This window comes from Mytilus edulis, chromosome 8 (assembly GCF_963676685.1).
Source record: "Mytilus edulis chromosome 8, xbMytEdul2.2, whole genome shotgun sequence".
In the NCBI taxonomy this organism is placed as follows: Eukaryota; Metazoa; Mollusca; class Bivalvia; order Mytilida; family Mytilidae; genus Mytilus; species Mytilus edulis.
The window spans coordinates 79,040,525-79,064,195 of record NC_092351.1 but is presented as its reverse complement, the minus strand read 5'-3'; the positions used below and the strand labels follow the sequence as shown (position 1 = coordinate 79,064,195).

Genomic DNA, 23,671 nt, shown 5'->3' with positions numbered 1-23,671 from the left:
ATGACAATGGACAGCAAAATTGCAATATAATAACAAAAAATTTTGGTTCGCATAAATTTAAGATACCAGCATGTCCTCATTTTATTCAAAATATTGATACGTAACAAAATTTCAATAGTTTTGATACCTCCAGCTGACTTGTACAACAAAATTATTTGACCGCATTACCAAAACTGACCATATATGCACTTTAATTTGTAAATCTATATACCCGCATAGTAAATCAGCCATATTTTTTATGTCAGGATTCAATGTATAATACAATCATGACAATAGACAGCAAAATTGCAATATAATAACAAAAAATTTTGGTTCGCATAAATTTAAGATACCAGCATGTCCTCATTTTATTCAAAATATTGATACGTAACAAAATTTCAGTAGTTTTGATACCTCCAGCTGACTTGTACAACAAAATTATTTGACCGCATTACCAAAACTGACCATATATGCACTTTAATTTGTAAATCTATATACCCGCATAGTAAATCAGCCATATTTTTTATGTCAGGATTCAATGTATAATACAATCATGACAATGGACAGCAAAATTGCAATATAATAACAAAAAATTTTGGTTCGCATAAATTTTAGATACCAGCATGTCCTCATTTTATTCAAAATATTGATACGTATCAAAATTTCAGTAGTTTTGATACATCCAGCTGACTTGTACAACAAAACTATTTGACCGCATTACCAAAACTGACCATATATGCACTTTAATTTGTAAATCTATATACCCGCATAGTAAATCAGCCATATTTTTTATGTCAGGATTCAATGTATAATACAATCATGACAATGGACAGCAAAATTGCAATATAATAACAAAAAATTTTGGTTCGCATAAATTTAAGATACCAGCATGTCCTCATTTTATTCAAAATATTGATACGTAACAAAATTTCAGTAGTTTTGATACCTCCAGTTGACTTGTACAACAAAATTATTTGACCGCATCCACCAAAACTGACCATATATGCACTTTAATTTGTAAATCTATATACCCACATAGTTAATCAGCCATATTTTTTTATGCCAGAATCAATGTATAATACAATCATGACAATGGACAGCAATATTGCAATATAATAACAACAAATTTTTGTTCACATCAATTTAGAATTCCAGCATGTCCTCATTTTATTCAAAATATTGATACGTAACAAAATTTCAGAAGTTTTGATACCTCCTGCTGACTTGTACAACATAATTATTTGACTGCATCCACCAAAAATGACCATATGTTCAATTTAATTTGAAAATCTATATACCTGCATAGTAAATCAGCCATTTTTTTTATGTCAGGATTTAATGTATAATACAATCATGACAAGGGACAGCAATATTGCAATATAATAACAAAAAATTTTGGTTCGCATCAATTTAGAATACCAGCATGTCCTCATTTTATTCAAAATATTGATATGTAACAAAATTTCAGTAGCTTTGATACCTCCAGCTGACTTGCACAACAAAATTATTTGACCGCATCCACCAAAACTGACCATATGTGCTCTTTAAATTGTAAATCTATATACCCGCATAGTAAATCAGCCTTATTTTTTATGTCAGGATTCAATGTATAATACAATCATGACAATGGACAGCAATATTGCAATATAATAACAACAAATTTTTGTTCACATCAATTTAGAATTCCAGCATGTCCTCATTTTATTCAAAATATTGATACGTAACAAAATTTCAGAAGTTTTGATACCTCCTGCTGACTTGTACAACATAATTATTTGACTGCATCTACCAAAAATGACCATATGTTCACTTTAATTTGAAAATCTATATACCTGCATAGTAAATCAGCCATTTTTTTTATGTCAGGATTCAATGTATAATACAATCATGACAAGGGACAGCAATATTGCAATATAATAACAAAAAATTTTGGTTCGCATCAATTTAGAATACCAGCATGTCCTCATTTTATTCAAAATATTGATATGTAACAAAATTTCAGTAGCTTTGATACCTCCAGCTGACTTGCACAACAAAATTATTTGACCGCATCCACCAAAACTGACCATATGTGCTCTTTAAATTGTAAATCTATATACCCGCATAGTAAATCAGCCTTATTTTTTATGTCAGGATTCAATGTATAATACAATCATGACAATGGACAGCAATATTGCAATATAATAACAACAAATTTTTGTTCACATCAATTTAGAATTCCAGCATGTCCTCATTTTATTCAAAATATTGATACGTAACAAAATTTCAGAAGTTTTGATACCTCCTGCTGACTTGTTCAACATAATTATTTGACTGCATCTACCAAAAATGACCATATGTTCACTTTAATTTGAAAATCTATATACCTGCATAGTAAATCAGCCATTTTTTTTATGTCAGGATTTAATGTATAATACAATCATGACAAGGGACAGCAATATTGCAATATAATAACAAAAAATTTTGGTTCGCATCAATTTAGAATACCAGCATGTCCTCATTTTATTCAAAATATTGATATGTAACAAAATTTCAGTAGCTTTGATACCTCCAGCTGACTTGCACAACAAAATTATTTGACCGCATCCACCAAAACTGACCATATGTGCTCTTTAAATTGTAAATCTATATACCCGCATAGTAAATCAGCCTTATTTTTTATGTCAGGATTCAATGTATAATACAATCATGACAATGGACAGCAATATTGCAATATAATAACAACAAATTTTTGTTCACATCAATTTAGAATTCCAGCATGTCCTCATTTTATTCAAAATATTGATACGTAACAAAATTTCAGAAGTTTTGATACCTCCTGCTGACTTGTTCAACATAATTATTTGACTGCATCTACCAAAAATGACCATATGTTCACTTTAATTTGAAAATCTATATACCTGCATAGTAAATCAGCCATTTTTTTTATGTCAGGATTTAATGTATAATACAATCATGACAAGGGACAGCAATATTGCAATATAATAACAAAAAATTTTGGTTCGCATCAATTTAGAATACCAGCATGTCCTCATTTTATTCAAAATATTGATATGTAACAAAATTTCAGTAGCTTTGATACCTCCAGCTGACTTGCACAACAAAATTATTTGACCGCATCCACCAAAACTGACCATATGTGCTCTTTAAATTGTAAATCTATATACCCGCATAGTAAATCAGCCTTATTTTTTATGTCAGGATTCAATGTATAATACAATCATGACAATGGACAGCAATATTGCAATATAATAACAACAAATTTTTGTTTGCATAAATTTAGGATACCAGCATGTCCTCATTTTATTCAAAATATTGATACGTAACAAAATTTCAGTAATTTTGATACCTCCAGCTGACTTGTACAACAAAATTATTTGACCGCATTACCAAAACTGACCATATATGCACTTTAATTTGTAAATCTATATACCCGCATAGTAAATCAGCCATATTTTTTATGTCAGGATTCAATGTATAATACAATCATGACAATGGACAGCAAAATTGCAATATAATAACAAAAAATTTTGGTTCGCATAAATTTAAGATACCAGCATGTCCTCATTTTATTCAAAATATTGATACGTAACAAAATTTCAATAGTTTTGATACCTCCAGCTGACTTGTACAACAAAATTATTTGACCGCATTACCAAAACTGACCATATATGCACTTTAATTTGTAAATCTATATACCCGCATAGTAAATCAGCCATATTTTTTATGTCAGGATTCAATGTATAATACAATCATGACAATAGACAGCAAAATTGCAATATAATAACAAAAAATTTTGGTTCGCATAAATTTAAGATACCAGCATGTCCTCATTTTATTCAAAATATTGATACGTAACAAAATTTCAGTAGTTTTGATACCTCCAGCTGACTTGTACAACAAAATTATTTGACCGCATTACCAAAACTGACCATATATGCACTTTAATTTGTAAATCTATATACCCGCATAGTAAATCAGCCATATTTTTTATGTCAGGATTCAATGTATAATACAATCATGACAATGGACAGCAAAATTGCAATATAATAACAAAAAATTTTGGTTCGCATAAATTTTAGATACCAGCATGTCCTCATTTTATTCAAAATATTGATACGTATCAAAATTTCAGTAGTTTTGATACATCCAGCTGACTTGTACAACAAAACTATTTGACCGCATTACCAAAACTGACCATATATGCACTTTAATTTGTAAATCTATATACCCGCATAGTAAATCAGCCATATTTTTTATGTCAGGATTCAATGTATAATACAATCATGACAATGGACAGCAAAATTGCAATATAATAACAAAAAATTTTGGTTCGCATAAATTTAAGATACCAGCATGTCCTCATTTTATTCAAAATATTGATACGTAACAAAATTTCAGTAGTTTTGATACCTCCAGTTGACTTGTACAACAAAATTATTTGACCGCATCCACCAAAACTGACCATATATGCACTTTAATTTGTAAATCTATATACCCACATAGTTAATCAGCCATATTTTTTTATGCCAGAATCAATGTATAATACAATCATGACAATGGACAGCAATATTGCAATATAATAACAACAAATTTTTGTTCACATCAATTTAGAATTCCAGCATGTCCTCATTTTATTCAAAATATTGATACGTAACAAAATTTCAGAAGTTTTGATACCTCCTGCTGACTTGTACAACATAATTATTTGACTGCATCCACCAAAAATGACCATATGTTCAATTTAATTTGAAAATCTATATACCTGCATAGTAAATCAGCCATTTTTTTTATGTCAGGATTTAATGTATAATACAATCATGACAAGGGACAGCAATATTGCAATATAATAACAAAAAATTTTGGTTCGCATCAATTTAGAATACCAGCATGTCCTCATTTTATTCAAAATATTGATATGTAACAAAATTTCAGTAGCTTTGATACCTCCAGCTGACTTGCACAACAAAATTATTTGACCGCATCCACCAAAACTGACCATATGTGCTCTTTAAATTGTAAATCTATATACCCGCATAGTAAATCAGCCTTATTTTTTATGTCAGGATTCAATGTATAATACAATCATGACAATGGACAGCAATATTGCAATATAATAACAACAAATTTTTGTTCACATCAATTTAGAATTCCAGCATGTCCTCATTTTATTCAAAATATTGATACGTAACAAAATTTCAGAAGTTTTGATACCTCCTGCTGACTTGTACAACATAATTATTTGACTGCATCTACCAAAAATGACCATATGTTCACTTTAATTTGAAAATCTATATACCTGCATAGTAAATCAGCCATTTTTTTTATGTCAGGATTCAATGTATAATACAATCATGACAAGGGACAGCAATATTGCAATATAATAACAAAAAATTTTGGTTCGCATCAATTTAGAATACCAGCATGTCCTCATTTTATTCAAAATATTGATATGTAACAAAATTTCAGTAGCTTTGATACCTCCAGCTGACTTGCACAACAAAATTATTTGACCGCATCCACCAAAACTGACCATATGTGCTCTTTAAATTGTAAATCTATATACCCGCATAGTAAATCAGCCTTATTTTTTATGTCAGGATTCAATGTATAATACAATCATGACAATGGACAGCAATATTGCAATATAATAACAACAAATTTTTGTTCACATCAATTTAGAATTCCAGCATGTCCTCATTTTATTCAAAATATTGATACGTAACAAAATTTCAGAAGTTTTGATACCTCCTGCTGACTTGTTCAACATAATTATTTGACTGCATCTACCAAAAATGACCATATGTTCACTTTAATTTGAAAATCTATATACCTGCATAGTAAATCAGCCATTTTTTTTATGTCAGGATTTAATGTATAATACAATCATGACAAGGGACAGCAATATTGCAATATAATAACAAAAAATTTTGGTTCGCATCAATTTAGAATACCAGCATGTCCTCATTTTATTCAAAATATTGATATGTAACAAAATTTCAGTAGCTTTGATACCTCCAGCTGACTTGCACAACAAAATTATTTGACCGCATCCACCAAAACTGACCATATGTGCTCTTTAAATTGTAAATCTATATACCCGCATAGTAAATCAGCCTTATTTTTTATGTCAGGATTCAATGTATAATACAATCATGACAATGGACAGCAATATTGCAATATAATAACAACAAATTTTTGTTTGCATAAATTTAGGATACCAGCATGTCCTCATTTTATTCAAAATATTGATACGTAACAAAATTTCAGTAATTTTGATACCTCCAGCTGACTTGTACAACAAAATTATTTGACCGCATTACCAAAACTGACCATATATGCACTTTAATTTGTAAATCTATATACCCGCATAGTAAATCAGCCATATTTTTTATGTCAGGATTCAATGTATAATACAATCATGACAATGGACAGCAAAATTGCAATATAATAACAAAAAATTTTGGTTCGCATAAATTTAAGATACCAGCATGTCCTCATTTTATTCAAAATATTGATACGTAACAAAATTTCAATAGTTTTGATACCTCCAGCTGACTTGTACAACAAAATCATTTGACCGCATTACCAAAACTGACCATATATGCACTTTAATTTGTAAATCTATATACATGTACCCGCATAGTAAATCAGCCATATTTTTTATGTCAGGATTCAATGTATAATACAATCATGACAATAGACAGCAAAATTGCAATATAATAACAAAAAATTTTGGTTCGCATAAATTTAAGATACCAGCATGTCCTCATTTTATTCAAAATATTGATACGTAACAAAATTTCAGTAGTTTTGATACCTCCAGCTGACTTGTACAACAAAATTATTTGACCGCATTACCAAAACTGACCATATATGCACTTTAATTTGTAAATCTATATACCCGCATAGTAAATCAGCCATATTTTTTATGTCAGGATTCAATGTATAATACAATCATGACAATGGACAGCAAAATTGCAATATAATAACAAAAAATTTTGGTTCGCATAAATTTAAGATACCAGCATGTCCTCATTTTATTCAAAATATTGATACGTATCAAAATTTCAGTAGTTTTGATACCTCCAGCTGACTTGTACAACAAAACTATTTGACCGCATTACCAAAACTGACCATATATGCACTTTAATTTGTAAATCTATATACCCGCATAGTAAATCAGCCATATTTTTTATGTCAGGATTCAATGTATAATACAATCATGACAATGGACAGCAAAATTGCAATATAATAACAAAAAATTTTGGTTCGCATAAATTTAAGATACCAGCATGTCCTCATTTTATTCAAAATATTGATACGTAACAAAATTTCAGTAGTTTTGATACCTCCAGTTGACTTGTACAACAAAATTATTTGACCGCATCCACCAAAACTGACCATATATGCACTTTAATTTGTAAATCTATATACCCACATAGTTAATCAGCCATATTTTTTAATGCCAGAATCAATGTTTAATACAATCATGACAATGGACAGCAATATTGCAATATAATAACAACAAATTTTTGTTCACATCAATTTAGAATTCCAGCATGTCCTCATTTTATTCAAAATATTGATACGTAACAAAATTTCAGAAGTTTTGATACCTCCTGCTGACTTGTACAACATAATTATTTGACTGCATCCACCAAAAATGACCATATGTTCACTTTAATTTGAAAATCTATATACCTGCATAGTAAATCAGCCATTTTTTTTATGTCAGGATTTAATGTATAATACAATCATGACAAGGGACAGCAATATTGCAATATAATAACAAAAAATTTTGGTTCGCATCAATTTAGAATACCAGCATGTCCTCATTTTATTCAAAATATTGATATGTAACAAAATTTCAGTAGCTTTGATACCTCCAGCTGACTTGCACAACAAAATTATTTGACCGCATCCACCAAAACTGACCATATGTGCTCTTTAAATTGTAAATCTATATACCCGCATAGTAAATCAGCCTTATTTTTTATGTCAGGATTCAATGTATAATACAATCATGACAATGGACAGCAATATTGCAATATAATAACAACAAATTTTTGTTCACATCAATTTAGAATTCCAGCATGTCCTCATTTTATTCAAAATATTGATACGTAACAAAATTTCAGAAGTTTTGATACCTCCTGCTGACTTGTACAACATAATTATTTGACTGCATCCACCAAAAATGACCATATGTTCACTTTAATTTGAAAATCTATATACCTGCATAGTAAATCAGCCATTTTTTTTATGTCAGGATTTAATGTATAATACAATCATGACAAGGGACAGCAATATTGCAATATAATAACAAAAAATTTTGGTTCGCATCAATTTAGAATACCAGCATGTCCTCATTTTATTCAAAATATTGATATGTAACAAAATTTCAGTAGCTTTGATACCTGTACGAACTGTGACGCCCGTATATGACACAGAAACCAGGCGTAAAAATCATACTTTATCCTGGCGGCAAGGCAGTGTTTACAAAATGCATGTCCAGGCGTCAACCAGGCGTCAACCAGGCGTAAATTAGGCGTAATTAAGGCGTAAACCAGGCGTAAAATTAGGCGTAATATTTAAATGAGTACGCCTGGTTCACAAAAAAATAGGCGTAATATGCAAATGAGTACGCCTGGTCAATAAATAAACCAGGCGTAATATCCTTACATAATACTACACTTATTTTAGTTCAGTGTATTAACCTAGCTGTGTACTTTTGTGTATTTGATACAAACTTCTGTAATGTTGCTTTTCTTTCTTATTGTTTGACAAAAAACTTGAAATATTAACCATTGAAGAAGCTAATATAGAAATAAATACATTTTATGCACACAATGGCTCAAATCAGTTTAAGTTTAAATATGAGTTATGACAATTATTTTTTCTTGAAATAAAAGTAGCATTTAAACTAAGTTGTTTTTGAAAATTGTTGTCTTTTGAACTAAAATATAAATGATAATACTGCAATTTAACTTAAAGTAAAATATTTTAATGTTATTATCCAAGGATAATGGTTTTGGGATTTCAAAAATTCTGATAGAACATTATATACTAAATAAATAACTTAGTTATACTCACATTATTATTATTTACCATGTATTACTACTTTCCTTTTATTTCACAATTTTATTTATTTGATTCAGTATTTCCAATTTCAGATTCTTCCAAAAAGCACAAAACAAGCAAATTATCCCTGAATATATTAAGCTGCCATGTGTCCAACTCTTGCAAACTAAAACCAAAGAGCCAAATTTTGAAAAAAAATCCCATGATCCTTTAAACAAAGCATTATGGGTATTTCTATTTACGCCATACCAACAGTTTTACGCCCGTAAGAAAATTTACGCCTTGCTTATTTCAATTTACTCCTGTAAGAAAATTTACGCCTTGCTTATTTCAATTTACGCCAGGTTTACTGCTTTTTTCTACGCCCGTAAGGACTACAAATTTACGTTTCCTGCTCCCTTACGCTTGGATCTAGACACGTAACTACCACTTACGCCTGGTTTACGCCTTATTTCCAGGCGTAATACGCCTTATAATTTCGTACGGGTACCTCCAGCTGACTTGCACAACAAAATTATTTGACCGCATCCACCAAAACTGACCATATGTGCTCTTTAAATTGTAAATCTATATACCCGCATAGTAAATCAGCCTTATTTTTTATGTCAGGATTCAATGTATAATACAATCATGACAATGGACAGCAATATTGCAATATAATAACAACAAATTTTTGTTTGCATAAATTTAGGATACCAGCATGTCCTCATTTTATTCAAAATATTGATACGTAACAAAATTTCAGTAGTTTTGATACCTCCAGCTGACTTGTACAACAAAATTATTTGACCGCATTACCAAAACTGACCATATGTGTATTTAATTTGTAAATCTATATACACCATGACGTACGCCCATAGTATTAATCAGCCATATTTTTTATGTCAGGAATCAATGTATAATATAATCATGACAATGGACAGCAATATTGCAATTTAATAACAACAAATTTTTGTTCGCATAAATTTAGGATACCAGCGTGTCCTCCTTTTATTCAAAATATTGATACGTAACAAAATTTCAGTAGTTTTAATACCTCATGCTGACTTGGAAAACAAAACTAGTTGACCAAAACTGATCATATGTGCACTTTTATTTACAAATCTATATACCCGCATACCATTGTACCGAGCGCCTTCATGTCTTCTGGCGCTCCTGTTCACATTTTAGTAGGACCGTAAATGTACACGTAATCAATAATATTGGAAAACTATTAATGCAAAAAATATTCTGATTAAATTGAGAATGTCAGAATTTCATCTATTTATTCATTATAACAGTCAGATCATATATAGGAGTTCATGATGGTGTACGTGAAAAACAAAACTATTATGCCACATCATCAAAGTACCAACACTGACATCTCTGAATTCATTTTTACTATTTACAATGATTTAATAAAAAAAAGTATACGAGGTTCTCTTCTTGGAATCTATTATGTCGGTTGATTGATTTTGTTTATAGTTAAACGTCAAGTGGCAACTATTTCATTAGAGTGCGCATTGAGTATAATTTTAGGATGTCCCATATAAATATCGGCAATGACAAATCTCTCGATAAATCTGACAAATTTGACGAGATTGTTGATAGTTTTACCACACCGTATGCTTACGGACACTGTACAATTTCTGTTAGAATATTTTGCGGGAAATAGAATAGTAAATCCAATGCAAACAAGTTGAATATCAATGAAATATCCATGCAAGTATAAATTTATGCATAAAGTAAAATTTAGGAAGGGACAGGTAAACAACGGGGAATGAAGTAACGTAGACAATGTTGCCGATATCCCGTGATATAAGAATATTGTTCCAATGCGTTGGATAACCTTTCTATCCGCCTTCTAATAAAACAAACTCTGTGTGATCATGGTGATCGTATAGCCATTTTTTATTTATATAAGAATACAAGTATATCAAATAAAAGAGAGCATTTGTATAATATCTAGTAGAGTCTAGCGAGTAAATAATAAATAATATCTGTGGAAAAACAATGCGAATGTTGTTTACATATTTTAATCATGCGGAAAGCTCAAGGCTGATATAAAAACTCTTATAACGATAATCTGTCATAAACAGACCTGTCCTCAGGTCTGGTCAATAGCAGACTTGTCCACAGGTCTGGTCAAAAGCAGACCTGTCCTCAGGTCTGGTCAGGAGCAGACCTGTCCACAGGTCTGGTCTGAGGCAGACCTGTCCTCAGGACTGGTCAAAAGCAGACTTGTCCACAGGTCTGGTCTGGGGCAGACCTGTCCTCAGGACTGGTCAAAAGCAGACTTGTCCACAGGTCTGGTCTGGAGCAGACTTGTCGATAGGTCTGCAGCAGTCCTAAAAAAGCAGACCGTAGGTCTGGTCCACCAACGACGAAGTTAACTTGCTTGACTGCTTAAAAATTCTCAAGTTAACTTAGAAAGCAGTCAACAAGTTAACTCTAAGTTAACTTTTGTCAAGGTTAGGACCGCACCCATCTGTATGTAACCCAACCCTAATGATGTCTGTAACCCTAACCCTAATGATGTATGTAACCCAACCCTAATGATGTATGTAACCCTAACCCTAATGATGCCTGTAACCCGAACCCTAGTGATGTCTGTAACCCTAACCCTAATGTTGTCTGTAACCCTAACCCTGATGATGTATGTAACCCAACCTTAATGATGTATGTAACCCTTACCCTAATTATGTCTGTAACCCGAACCCTAGTGATGTCTGTAACCCTAACCCTAATGATGTATGTAACCTTAACACTTATGATGTCTATAATCCTAAACCTCCTGATGTATGTAACCCTTACCCTAATGATGTCTGTAATCCTAACCCTAATGATGTCTTTAATACTAACCCTAATGATGTATGTTACCCTAACCCTAATGATGTATGTAACCCTACCCTTAGTGATGCCTGTAATCCTGGCCCTAATGATATCTGTAACCTTAACCCTAATGATGTATGTAACCCTAACACTTATGATGTCTATAATCCTAAACCTTCTGATGTATGTAACCCTTACCCTTATGATCTATGTAATCCTAACCCTAATGATGTCTGTAATGATAACTCTAATGATGTCTGTCACACTAACACTAATGATGTATGAAACCCTAATCTTAATGATGTCTGTAACCCGAACCCTAATGATGTCTGTAACCCTGACCCTAATGATGTCTGTAAATATAACCCTAATGTTGTCTGTAACCCTAACCTTAATGATGTATGTAACCCTTACCCTAATGATGTATGAAACCCTTACGCTAATGATGTTTGTAACCCTAATCCTTACGATTAGTCTGTATTACTAACTCTTATGATGTCTGTCACCCTAACTCTACTAATGTATGTAACCCTAACCCTTATGATGTCTGTAAGCCTTACCCTAATTATGTCTATAACCCGAACCCTAGTGATTTCTGTAACCCTAACCCTAATGATGTATGTAACCCAACCCTAATGATGTCTGTAACCCTAACCCTAATGATGTCTGTAATCCTAACCCTAATGATGTATGTAACCCAACCTTAATGATGTCTGTAACCCTAATCCTAATGATGTCTGTAACCCTAACCCTAATGATGTCTGTAACCCAAACCCTAATGATGTCTGTAACCCTAACCCTAATGATGTATGTAACCCAACCCTAATGATGTCTGTAACCCTAACCCTAATGATGTCTGTAACCCTAACCCTTGTGATGTCTGTAAAATTATGAATCCATGATTATTCGATAGACATGCTTTAAAATATTGATAATTTCTACTCACCGATTGTATTTTCCAGCTCAGATTATTGAACATGTGGTCTAACATCTGTAGTTACCTGTGTAAAAATATAACTTGCCGACCTGAGGTCCAGGTTTTTTTGTTTTTTTGCCGACAAAAAATTAAAGAGGATAAATCGTTTACGGTGAAGAATTGTTTTCCGTTTTTAATGAAACTTGACAGATTTTACTAATACAGAATACAGAATTTTACTAATTAATTTTTTAATCATCGGAAATGTCCCTCTTGGTGTAATTCGAATTAAAACTGTTTTATTATGCTGTACAATATTGGTAACTTAGTCATAATCTTTAAATTTATTTCAGGTACACATGGTACACCCTTATACATTTTTCTATTGCGCAGAATTTATCAAATATGAATTTGAATGAATCCATTATCATCTTCTCATTCTTCTGCAATAATATTAAAACTCTATTTAAAACGAAAGCTTCTGGTTTTTAAAACCAGTTATGAACGAAAATGTTATAAAACAGATATTTTAAAATAAAAAGTAAGGATATCAAAAGGATTATTTAAAGTCAAACGCACATGACTGTCAAAAATGAACGGACAATGCTACGGCAATAAATGGAAAACGACAAAAGACAAACGACGATCGCAAAATAAATGAATAAACAGCACAACAAGTTTACAATCGCACGATAAACGATAATAGTATAAGTAATGGACTATTTTACAACAAAATCAAATCTTGAGAGCCGGGTGAGACGTGATTTTTTTTTTACACTGATGGACTACCGTTACGCTAAAATATTTGTATTAAAACATTTACCGACTGTATCAACTTATGAAGTGTTTGTTTTAAACATTTAACGACTGTGTCAACCTTTTATAAGTTGTAATAAACATTTAATGACTGTGCCAACCTTTAGAAAGTTGTAACAAACATTTAACGACTGTCCCAACTCTAAAAATGTTGTGACAAACATTTTTTGACTGCATCAACGTCTGAAAAGTTGACACAAACAAATTTTAACTGTCCCAACTATTAAAAGGTTGGGACGGACATTATGCAACTGCCACAACTATTAGAAAGACTGTAATTAATAGATTTTGACTGTGACAACACCGTAAACCACTGCAACAGTTCTGAAATGACTGATGGTAGCATTTCTTGACTTTCACAACCCGTATAAAAGTTGGGACAGACATAAATGAACTGTTGCAACGAAATATGACAGATTTTGACAGTCATTACTTGTCTTTTATAGACTAAGACAGTCGTACAATAAGACAGTCGTACAACGACTGGTACTGGTATGGACAGTTGTTTTTTCGTCCAATAGTGATACTTAAAACGAATTTTGATAGAATCATACATCTACACCACAATAACTTACTAGTAACTAATCATATGCTTGTGCATACAGTCTGAAAACTTGAAATCTTAAATCATTTGAAAATGTTTAAAATCTCCATGTTATATGGTTTCGAAAACAGTCCTCCCATCTAAATATATACGAAATAATATGTGGATGTTTGATTATACATTAAGTGTTTGAGAAAATTTAACATGTTTAAATTAGTTTGAATATGCATTTAGTTTTCCTTTCCATATAACGGGTGTAAATGTAGATTCAATCATTGTACAAGAAAAAAAATATGAGATTGACACTATTGGAACAACAATAGATCCAAATTTAATTAAAAAACGTAAATCTATAATGATTTCAAGCGCATGCTTATTCACAAACATATTAATGTTTGGCTTAACAATAATAGCAAATTAATAACAAATTCGTGAAGGTTGTGTTTTGAAATAAAAATCAAATGAAAGTGGTATGATGATAATTCAAATAATTGTATGAAAAGTATAATGCATTGGAATTGATAACAGTATATTTTTACAATTTTTGAACATTAATTTAATTCTACGACACAAACCTGTTTTAACATAAAGTGTTACATAAAATTACAATCATACAGAATTCTATGGAAAATTCAAAGCGGAAAGTCCCTAATCAAATGGCAAAATCAAAAGCTAAAACACGGCAAACGAATGGACATCGATTGTCATATTCCTGACTTGGTACAGACATTTTTCTTCTGTAGGAAATAGTTGAATGAATCTGGTTCAAGCTAGATAAACCTCTCAAATGTTTGACAGTAACATAAAATTCGATTACATTGACAACTATATGTGAATAAAATAAACAGACAAAAATATCAAAAGTTAAGTGTTGAGTTGACATGATCATCTGATTCTTGCTTATCATAACAATAGATATGTCAGTAATAATTATGCGAACGACTGGAAAATAATTGAATTCACATAATATGTTTAACGTAATTTTATTATTTACAGATATATTTTGTTTTGTTGATTGTCATATTTCTATCAAGTAATACGTGCTATGCACAGTTCATATTAGAGGGCGACACACAAGCATTTTTCGAGGATGGAGGTAATTAAATGATAAATTTTTACATGGTTATGAACATCGAATATTACAGATTTGCATATCCATTACAAATCAAAGTTGTAATAGTATGATGTTTTATACACACCTTTGATGATGATAACAGATGGACGTCCGATCAAAGACTTCCTCACCTGTTTTATTGTCGGAATAAATATATTGTTTGTGATAAGAAGATTTTAATTGTAATCTAATACATTGGTTATGTGTGTATTTTTCTTCAAACAAACACACATGACTTCATTCATCTACATTAGCTATTTCTGATTGGATTTATTGTTGTTAAGTTTATTTAAAATATTACTCTCACTCATGATAAAACACCAAATGACGATTTTAATTGATTTTTACTAAATATATTTTTGGAGCTGGTGCTTGGACGGATATACTAGGTGGTACAGGGACTGATTTTTCCCTAGCTTCGGCTCTTTTACCACTGTTACTTCTTGGACCCTTACTATTGGCGGCAACAACACCCACTGCTACAGCAGCTCAGGCTGTGCAAGTACCGGTTATGGTTGCACCTGTACCTGTAGCGCCAGCAACACCACAAACCATAACAGTTTTAGTCCCTGCTGCGACTAGTAAGTATAGTTTGACAATCCTATTATACATCGGCCAACAGCATAACAAATATGTTCAATGGAAAAACAGCTCGTAATCCAAATCTGAAAAATACAGCATTTTTCTAATAGAAGCCATGACATGAGTTCACAGTATTTTTTGTTTGCTGATAAGGATAAAGTTTTATAAAATCATCTGTAAGCTTATGGTTTTATTTACCTTTAAAGTTCCATCCATCCGATCAACTGCACAAAATATAAGATTTAATCAATAGCTGGTCAACAAATACATTTAAATGTAGAAACATCAACTGATGTGTATAATAAAAATGTCAATGCGTTTATTTCACACCAATTTGGTCTGTTGTGGAAACTTGTATCAATGACAATCAAACTACATTTCGTTGTCAAAAACAATGCATGTAGCTTCTGTATTTCCGATTCATTTAATCATTGTCATCAATTTGTAACGTTTCTGAAATTACGGTATTGCTTTATATTTTTTTTTTATAAATTATATTTGTTGAAATTTTTTTAACTCATATGGTTTTTTTTCCATTTAAATAGCGCAATGTGTTCCGGAAACTTGCCCAGCTGGATGCATGGTCTTACCAAACCAAGCAAGTAGTACAAGCTGTTATTCTGATAGTGGTGCAACTACTCAAACGTGGGATGCAGCTCTGGTGAGTGTGATAATTATTCACTATTTGGAAGACGAGGTTGTTACTTTGAACACAATCAAGAACCATAAACCGTTTAATATATTATTTATTCTGTAGGCAGAATATAAGATTACAATACAGATATATTTGAAGTTTTTATTAAACAAGTGACATTATAAAATTCTTAATACCTGACTTAAGTAATTTCCTACGTCATCATTACATAAGAAGTGTTATGAATGACTGTATTATCTGCTTGTATATACGACGAATGACAACTTTCAACCCCTTTTGTAAAATGTATGTGCAATGTTCTTGATCATGTCACTGAAGTTGTTCCTATATTTGACCTATAAAGTTCATTTGTTGAAAATCTGGTTAAATTACGGTAATCGAAAGAGATAATTTGTTTTATGTTTGAAGAGCATTTGTCGCTTTTTGTGATGTTGAACGCAGTCGAGATCAATTGGACATAATTTAATCTGTTCAACACCATTATAGTTTGATAATAGAGTATGATAGTTGAAACAAATACCTGAATGGTCTTTGACGTAATACTGGGACGTAATTGGAGTCACGAGATGCATTATATGGGAGACATATGAAGATAAATAAGGAGTTTATAATGAAAAACAAAAACTGCTGAAACTTGAAAAGAACTGGATGGGAATAAATATGATAAACGATGACTAGTTTTGACAATTTAAGAACACTTTTTTTTATCAAATAACAACTATCTATGTATTCACATACATATTTTGTGACATCAATGTACGGATATCATCTTATTAAATTTCAGGTGGATTGTACCAGGACACCGGGTGCCTACCTGTGGAGACCAAACACTGAACAAGAAGCCGCTGCTGTTAGAAATAAATATAACATTCGTAAGTTGAGAATGTTATTGTTTTTTCTATTAAAATAAAGTTATTCATGTATTCAGTCATCTCGAATTACGAAATAAATGTGATAACAAAGATAACAAAACATGCGATAGCAAATCTAATCCGTTAGCAAGATGTTTGAACTAATACATTAATCTGTATTACGATACAATTAACTTTTCCCAAATACGTTCGAACTCTAAAGACAGTTCACAGGTTATGTAGCTGCTGGGGGAAGATGGATGCATTAAAGAAAAATTCTAAATAAAAGAACAAATGTGTAAGACAGACAATTTAAGATCAAAATTAGTTCTGTATTTAATTGTTCAATTAGCGCAATGCAAATTGTGTAACACAAAAAGGTGAACATAGTCCCTCGACAGCGACTCGATCTACCTTAACTGTCCCTTATCTAAACCCTAACGCAATCATTGTATAAGGTCATGTAATGCGTTCAAAGCATTTGTCTAAAGTGATCATTTTCTTAATGCTGAATTTGTGTCATCTAATTACATAGACAAATAAGGGGGATAGTTCCACTACAGCTGACTTACATTTCTCAACCATTAGGCAGTCATTTCATAAGGCAGTAGATTGTTATTGTCGCAACCATATAATACAGGAACATCTATTTTAACATCATTTCAACAGTTTTTATTATTTTTGCAGTAATATAGTATTTCAAATCATTGTATCACATGTTCCTCAAAACGTGGTGTACAGTACAAACAGTCTTCTTTTCAACAAGAACTGACATTATAATAGAACTTGCAAAAGATAAGCCAACTAAATTAATTTAAATTGAGTTTAATATTGTTAAATGTATGTATCTGTGTATCAGTGTAAGTCTTGGGATTAAAGTACCCGAATCATAGTGTTTCCCGGTTTGCACGCTTACACAAACCACATCTTGCCCTAAACATTTCCGACGATGAACATATCGTTCCTCATGGATTATTTATATGTATGTCCTGTCGCACCTGACGGAAGATTTATATGTGTGTTATTTCGTACAAAATTTCTCATATTGAAAAAAAAACCTTAGTAAGTTCTTTAATTGGTTACATAAAATGCATATTCCTTTGCACACATTTTTCATTCATTGCTTTTTTCTTGGAATAATATTAATTTTTTTTGTATTTCACTACAAAACAGCTGTTAACAACTATACACGTTCAATTTATCACAGATCTTTAGAAATTTTGCTAACGCTATGATGCGTTTTTGAATTTTTGCCAGATATTCAGAATCCTCTAGTTTTATCCATGTAGTGCATTTAAAAAAAATGTCCATTTACACCTACTTTTTTTTCATAATTTTATCACTTATAGTTTTAAAGGTCATATTTGATTTTTTTTTTTATAAAATCCTTGTTATTTTTTCATTGTTATTGAAAGAAAAAAAGGTGTCTCAAAAATCAAGCACACGGACACTGATTTTTTTTCTGCTTTTTTAGTTCCTTTATTTATAACAATTGTTATAAAAGCTTGTTATTTTGAAACAGAGTAGCGAACATCCTCAAATGAAATTATCTCTACATTATCTACCAATTAATTGATATATCTTGTTGAATGGAACAGTATACATTAAATATTAAACATTTGTAACACTTACAACGGGTCAGAATAAAGGATATTTCCCGTTTTGAATGACACATTGATATATAAAGAAAATCAATACCAATATTGCACAGAGCCATTCAGTAAAGAAATATTGACAAATAGACAGTAGCGAACAAAACAGCATTTTCCACTTTCTACATGTAGCTCTGATAAATTCTCACTCAAGAAAGAAATAAGTTCCAATTAATTCCATAATGTAAAGATAATCTCTGATTATATTGACATTTAGTCAGAAATCTTGTTACTTTAATCTTTATTTCACGAGTGAATCTAGTGTTGTCTATTATTTATGAACTACGAAGACGATTTCCGGAACATATTTATAACATGCATAATAAATCTTCTGATTTTCGATGAAACTCATTCAAATTTCCTTTGTTTTTTCAGCACTTGCAAATATATGGACCGGTGCAAATGATGTAGACAAGGATATGACCTTCACATTTGCCATAGAAAATAGTCAATTAAATTTTTTTGGTCCCCCATTTGGAATAAGTAAATTTTACTTTTGATGATAATTCAGGGAAAGCATATATACACATCATACAGATAAGCAATTTAGTTTTTACGTCAATTTTTGTTGGTGTTATAAACCTTCGATTTTATTTTGACACAATTTATTCTTCAAGAGGAGCAAAATCTTACTATCGGGAAAATTGACATAAATAGATATGACTGGCATGAAACAACAAACAAACGACAAACACACGCAAGTGTCATTCATTTAGGGTTTATGACACTTGAACACATATCGATGACTATTGGGGACAGAACCGTTATCTATTATACATAAACGTTAAAACAGCACTGAAACTGTGAACAGGAGTGGGTTTTTCTTTTATGGAAACATTGCAATTTCAGTTTAGGATATCCATAGCATTATTTTGTTTGACTAGCTATATATAGTATAAGTATTTTTCTGCCTGGATCAAGATGCTTAATTGGATAGCGGCAGAGCATTTTGTTTAATTTTATTTTCCAAATATATATATATATTGTAAACTTTTAGTATATTTACTAGCCTAGAGGAATATTATTCCATCTATTTTGAAAAATAATCGAATACAACAGCGCCTCTGGGATAATAGTTAAGAACAAGTTATTTGTGATATCTTCAACAATACGAGACAACGTTTACTTTGAAGTTGGTTCATTACTTTAGTAGGATGGTTGAACAAGACTAATTAGGTCTTTCCACTTTTCTGTGGAAAGACCTATTGTTTTTCTTCTGATTATTTTTTTTTTTTTTTTTTTCTTCCGCCTAATTTTGTTCTTGCGATAAACATTTGTTTCGCAATAAGTCGCTTAGATATTTGGTATATGATATCCAACAGTTTATGCGCTTTTAAAATTTACCCTGCGTAAACGAATACTTTTCTTTGTAGGAGTTATCTCCCCAAACACTGTTTTCCTTGTTAGCGCATCTCCTTCGCAACCGTAAAATATTATGACAAATTTATTTTACAAAATTGCTCGTTATATCCTTCGCATGATTTGTCCTATTTTGACCAAAGTGATATGAACGCTCCATATGAGAGTTATTTCCCCTTATGCATTTGATATAAGTGAATTGCATTTCTAACTGGTAAACCATAATTGATAGAGACTTAGGATCTTTTGATTTGAGGTCCTTGGTCCAAAAAAATGAAAATTAGGTCAAGGTCAAAGGTCAAGGTCATATTCTAATTTTTGAATTTGGCTCATTTTCACTCATTTCCAGAAACCGTATGAGATATCGACAAATTATTTTTTCTAAATTGTTTGTTACGACATGTCGTAACACGTAAATTTTGCTTGCAAGGGTACGTTGAATGTAAAAGGGAGTTTTCTCCCCTTTGGTATTTAAAAATACGCGTTTGGTGATATAACTCATTAACTAAACATAATTAAGACCTATGGTCTTTTGATTTGAGGTTCTTGGTTAATGACCTTGAAATTGATCTCAAGGTCATAGTTTAATTTGACGTTCCAGATTTTGACCTTTGCTTTTACCTTTTGTGTATACATGATAAAGCCATGAGACTTTTGGCAAACGGTATCAAACCATTTAAGCTTGAAAAAACAACCGGAAGTGACCTTGTGTTAACCGGAAGTAGCTATGTATTGTACTTTATTTATATAAAAGTATATAGAACCAGATATTTTTGGAATCAGTGTCAAGTTAATAGTCAAATATTATCGGAAATAGCGTTTTTTTAACCGGAAGTAAGAAATTATCTCCCTTATCTAAAACAATATTGTTTAGAAACCATAAATTTTTGGAATCAGCGTACAATAAGCTATCATTTGACGATTAAAATGACATTTTAAACCTATTTTTACACCTTTCATATCAAAATTCATTGTTTTGGTGGAAAGACCTTCAATTGTTCTCTGAACAATTGGTTTTTAATTTTTATATTGGTTTGGTTCCTTTTATGGTAATTTAAAAGACATAATGCGAATTAAATAGACGGTAAATGATTCCAGATACAATTAATAGTGCAGCAGGTAGTGACTGTGTGACATTATTTTTCGGCCGCACGTCATGGGTATGGTCTGACCAGTTATGTACCAGAACCTATCGCTACATAGGCGAGTATCCACGAGTAAGTATGATCCTTCATTTAGCTCATGTGTGGAAATAATCTATTTCCGTAAAAAAACATTAATATACATGTATAACTACAATTAACACATTATGAAGATTTTAGTACAAGTCTCCGGTAGGACAATCACAAGACAAAACATGCAATGAAAGATACATGTCTAAACAATAACACTGTGTTCTTATGGGGAATAGTATTTTAACACTTATTGTGATAACTCTGTTTTAAATAATCCGATTACATTTAAAATAGTCAATGTCGAGTTTTGTAGATTATTTACAGCTGTCTACGAAAATGTCATTGCTCCTTTAGGTCACTCATTGTGGATTGTGTGTCAATTTGAAGAATGTCTATCTTATCTTGTGTTGCTCTAGGATATCATTTTCATAAAAAAGATTATTGATAAAGAAGTATTTGTATTTAAATCTAAGCTCTGGACTTCTCTCCAATATAATGTAAATTGTTAACGTCAAGTCACAAAAGTTCGTGGTAAGGTTAGATTTACAGATATATGATAATATAACTGATTATTTTATCCACAATGTGCATTAGATGAAATAGAATAATTAGTATCATAACATTTTAACAAATTAACATTTTGATAAATATGAATTATAAAATTATGCAATTTAGGCAACTCGTCAGTGTGGACTCTCTTAAACTAACAATGGACCAGCAATTGTCTTTTCTAATTTGAGAGAATTGTGAAGCAGTAAAACTGTTCAATTTAACACTTTACCTTGGGCAAATTTAAAAACGAAAACTTAATGAGCAGAAAGTAAGAAAAATACCAGTTTTATGTGGTCACAAATTCAGCCGACAAGGGTGCCAGAGAAAAAAACTAGTATATGTTCTTCATAGTTAACAAATATTTTCTAATCTATACATATTTACATAAATGAGGCCGTTAGTTTTTTCGTTTGAATTGTTTTGCGTTGTTATTTCGGGGTATGGGCTTTGCTCATTGTTGAAGACCGTACGGTGACGTATAGTTGTTAATTGCTGTGTCATTTTGGTCTCTTGTGGAGAGTTGTCTCATTGGCAATCATACCACATCTTCTTTTTTATATATACCTTGTGATCTTAATTTTTGACTTAAATTTTAGTTATTTGTATGTGTCTCTTACTTTATAGTGTTGTATTTTTCAGAGAGTTTGTCCATAGAGAGTTTGCTGTAATCGTAGTACGTCCTGGAAACTTTATTGTTGCTGCCTGGAGTAATACAAACATTGAAGCGGATTTTAGTTTTTTTTTAAAATAAAACCAGAAAGAATATATCAAGTTATCAAAGTAACCAGGATTATAATTTAGTACGCCAGACGCGCGTTTCGTCACAGTGCTAATTGTGACGACGCTAACACACATTTTTGGATATAGAGCTTTCATTGTAATGTGTACTAGTGTTTGTTTGTCTTTGTAAGCCATGGAGTTGTCAGGTTTTTTTTTATCTATGCATTTGACTATCTGGTTTCTTTTGCCCCTCTTTTCTCGAAAATAGTCCCAAACTTGCCGCCAAATTGAAAATAGCCCCCAATAGGCAATATGTCAGGTCCAATATAATGGTGAACTTAATATTTTTATAGTAACAGCATGAATTTTGCAAAGTGATAGTTATGACGCTAACAAAGGGGTATGGTTATGGAGCCATTACAAACAAAATTCCGTGAGGCCACCAAATTCAAAATGGCCACAAATAATTTTAAAAGAAGGTAAACCCAATGTTGGTGTAATTAATCTCTTTAATGTAACAACCAGAAACATTATACAGTGTTAGTAATGAGTTTTTTAAACACTTTTGAACAAGAACAATTCCAATATGGTCACCAAATTCAAAATGGCCACCAATAGTCAAGAGGCTAAGTTCAATATATTTGTCGATTGACCACTCTATAGTAAAAGCATGAAACTTTGCATCGTGTTAGTTATATTGATAATGAACATTTTCTAAAATAAAGGCATCTTATTTAATCCATAAAAAGCATCTGTACCCCATTCATTGTTGTCTTTTGTCAGCTTGATTCAGTCTGGATCCAACATTCGGGATTGTTCATATTTTCAGTCGAAATTAACAATAGAACAGCTGCTGATGTG

At 31.4% G+C, this 23,671-nt stretch overlaps 1 protein-coding gene across 1 annotated transcript; it reads left to right on the top strand.

The window, feature by feature from the left end:
- The first annotated feature begins 12,792 nt into the window (after positions 1 to 12,792).
- LOC139486348 (uncharacterized) lies at positions 12,793 to 22,874 on the top strand. The gene is made up of 7 exons (XM_071271219.1): positions 12,793 to 15,246; positions 15,630 to 15,845; positions 16,392 to 16,507; positions 17,286 to 17,373; positions 19,380 to 19,487; positions 21,462 to 21,580; positions 22,730 to 22,874. The coding sequence occupies exons 2-7, from the start codon at positions 15,776 to 15,778 to the stop codon at positions 22,742 to 22,744; spliced, it is 516 nt and encodes a 171-aa protein (XP_071127320.1). The 5' UTR covers positions 12,793 to 15,246; positions 15,630 to 15,775; the 3' UTR covers positions 22,745 to 22,874.
- The last annotated feature ends 797 nt before the right edge of the window (positions 22,875 to 23,671 follow it).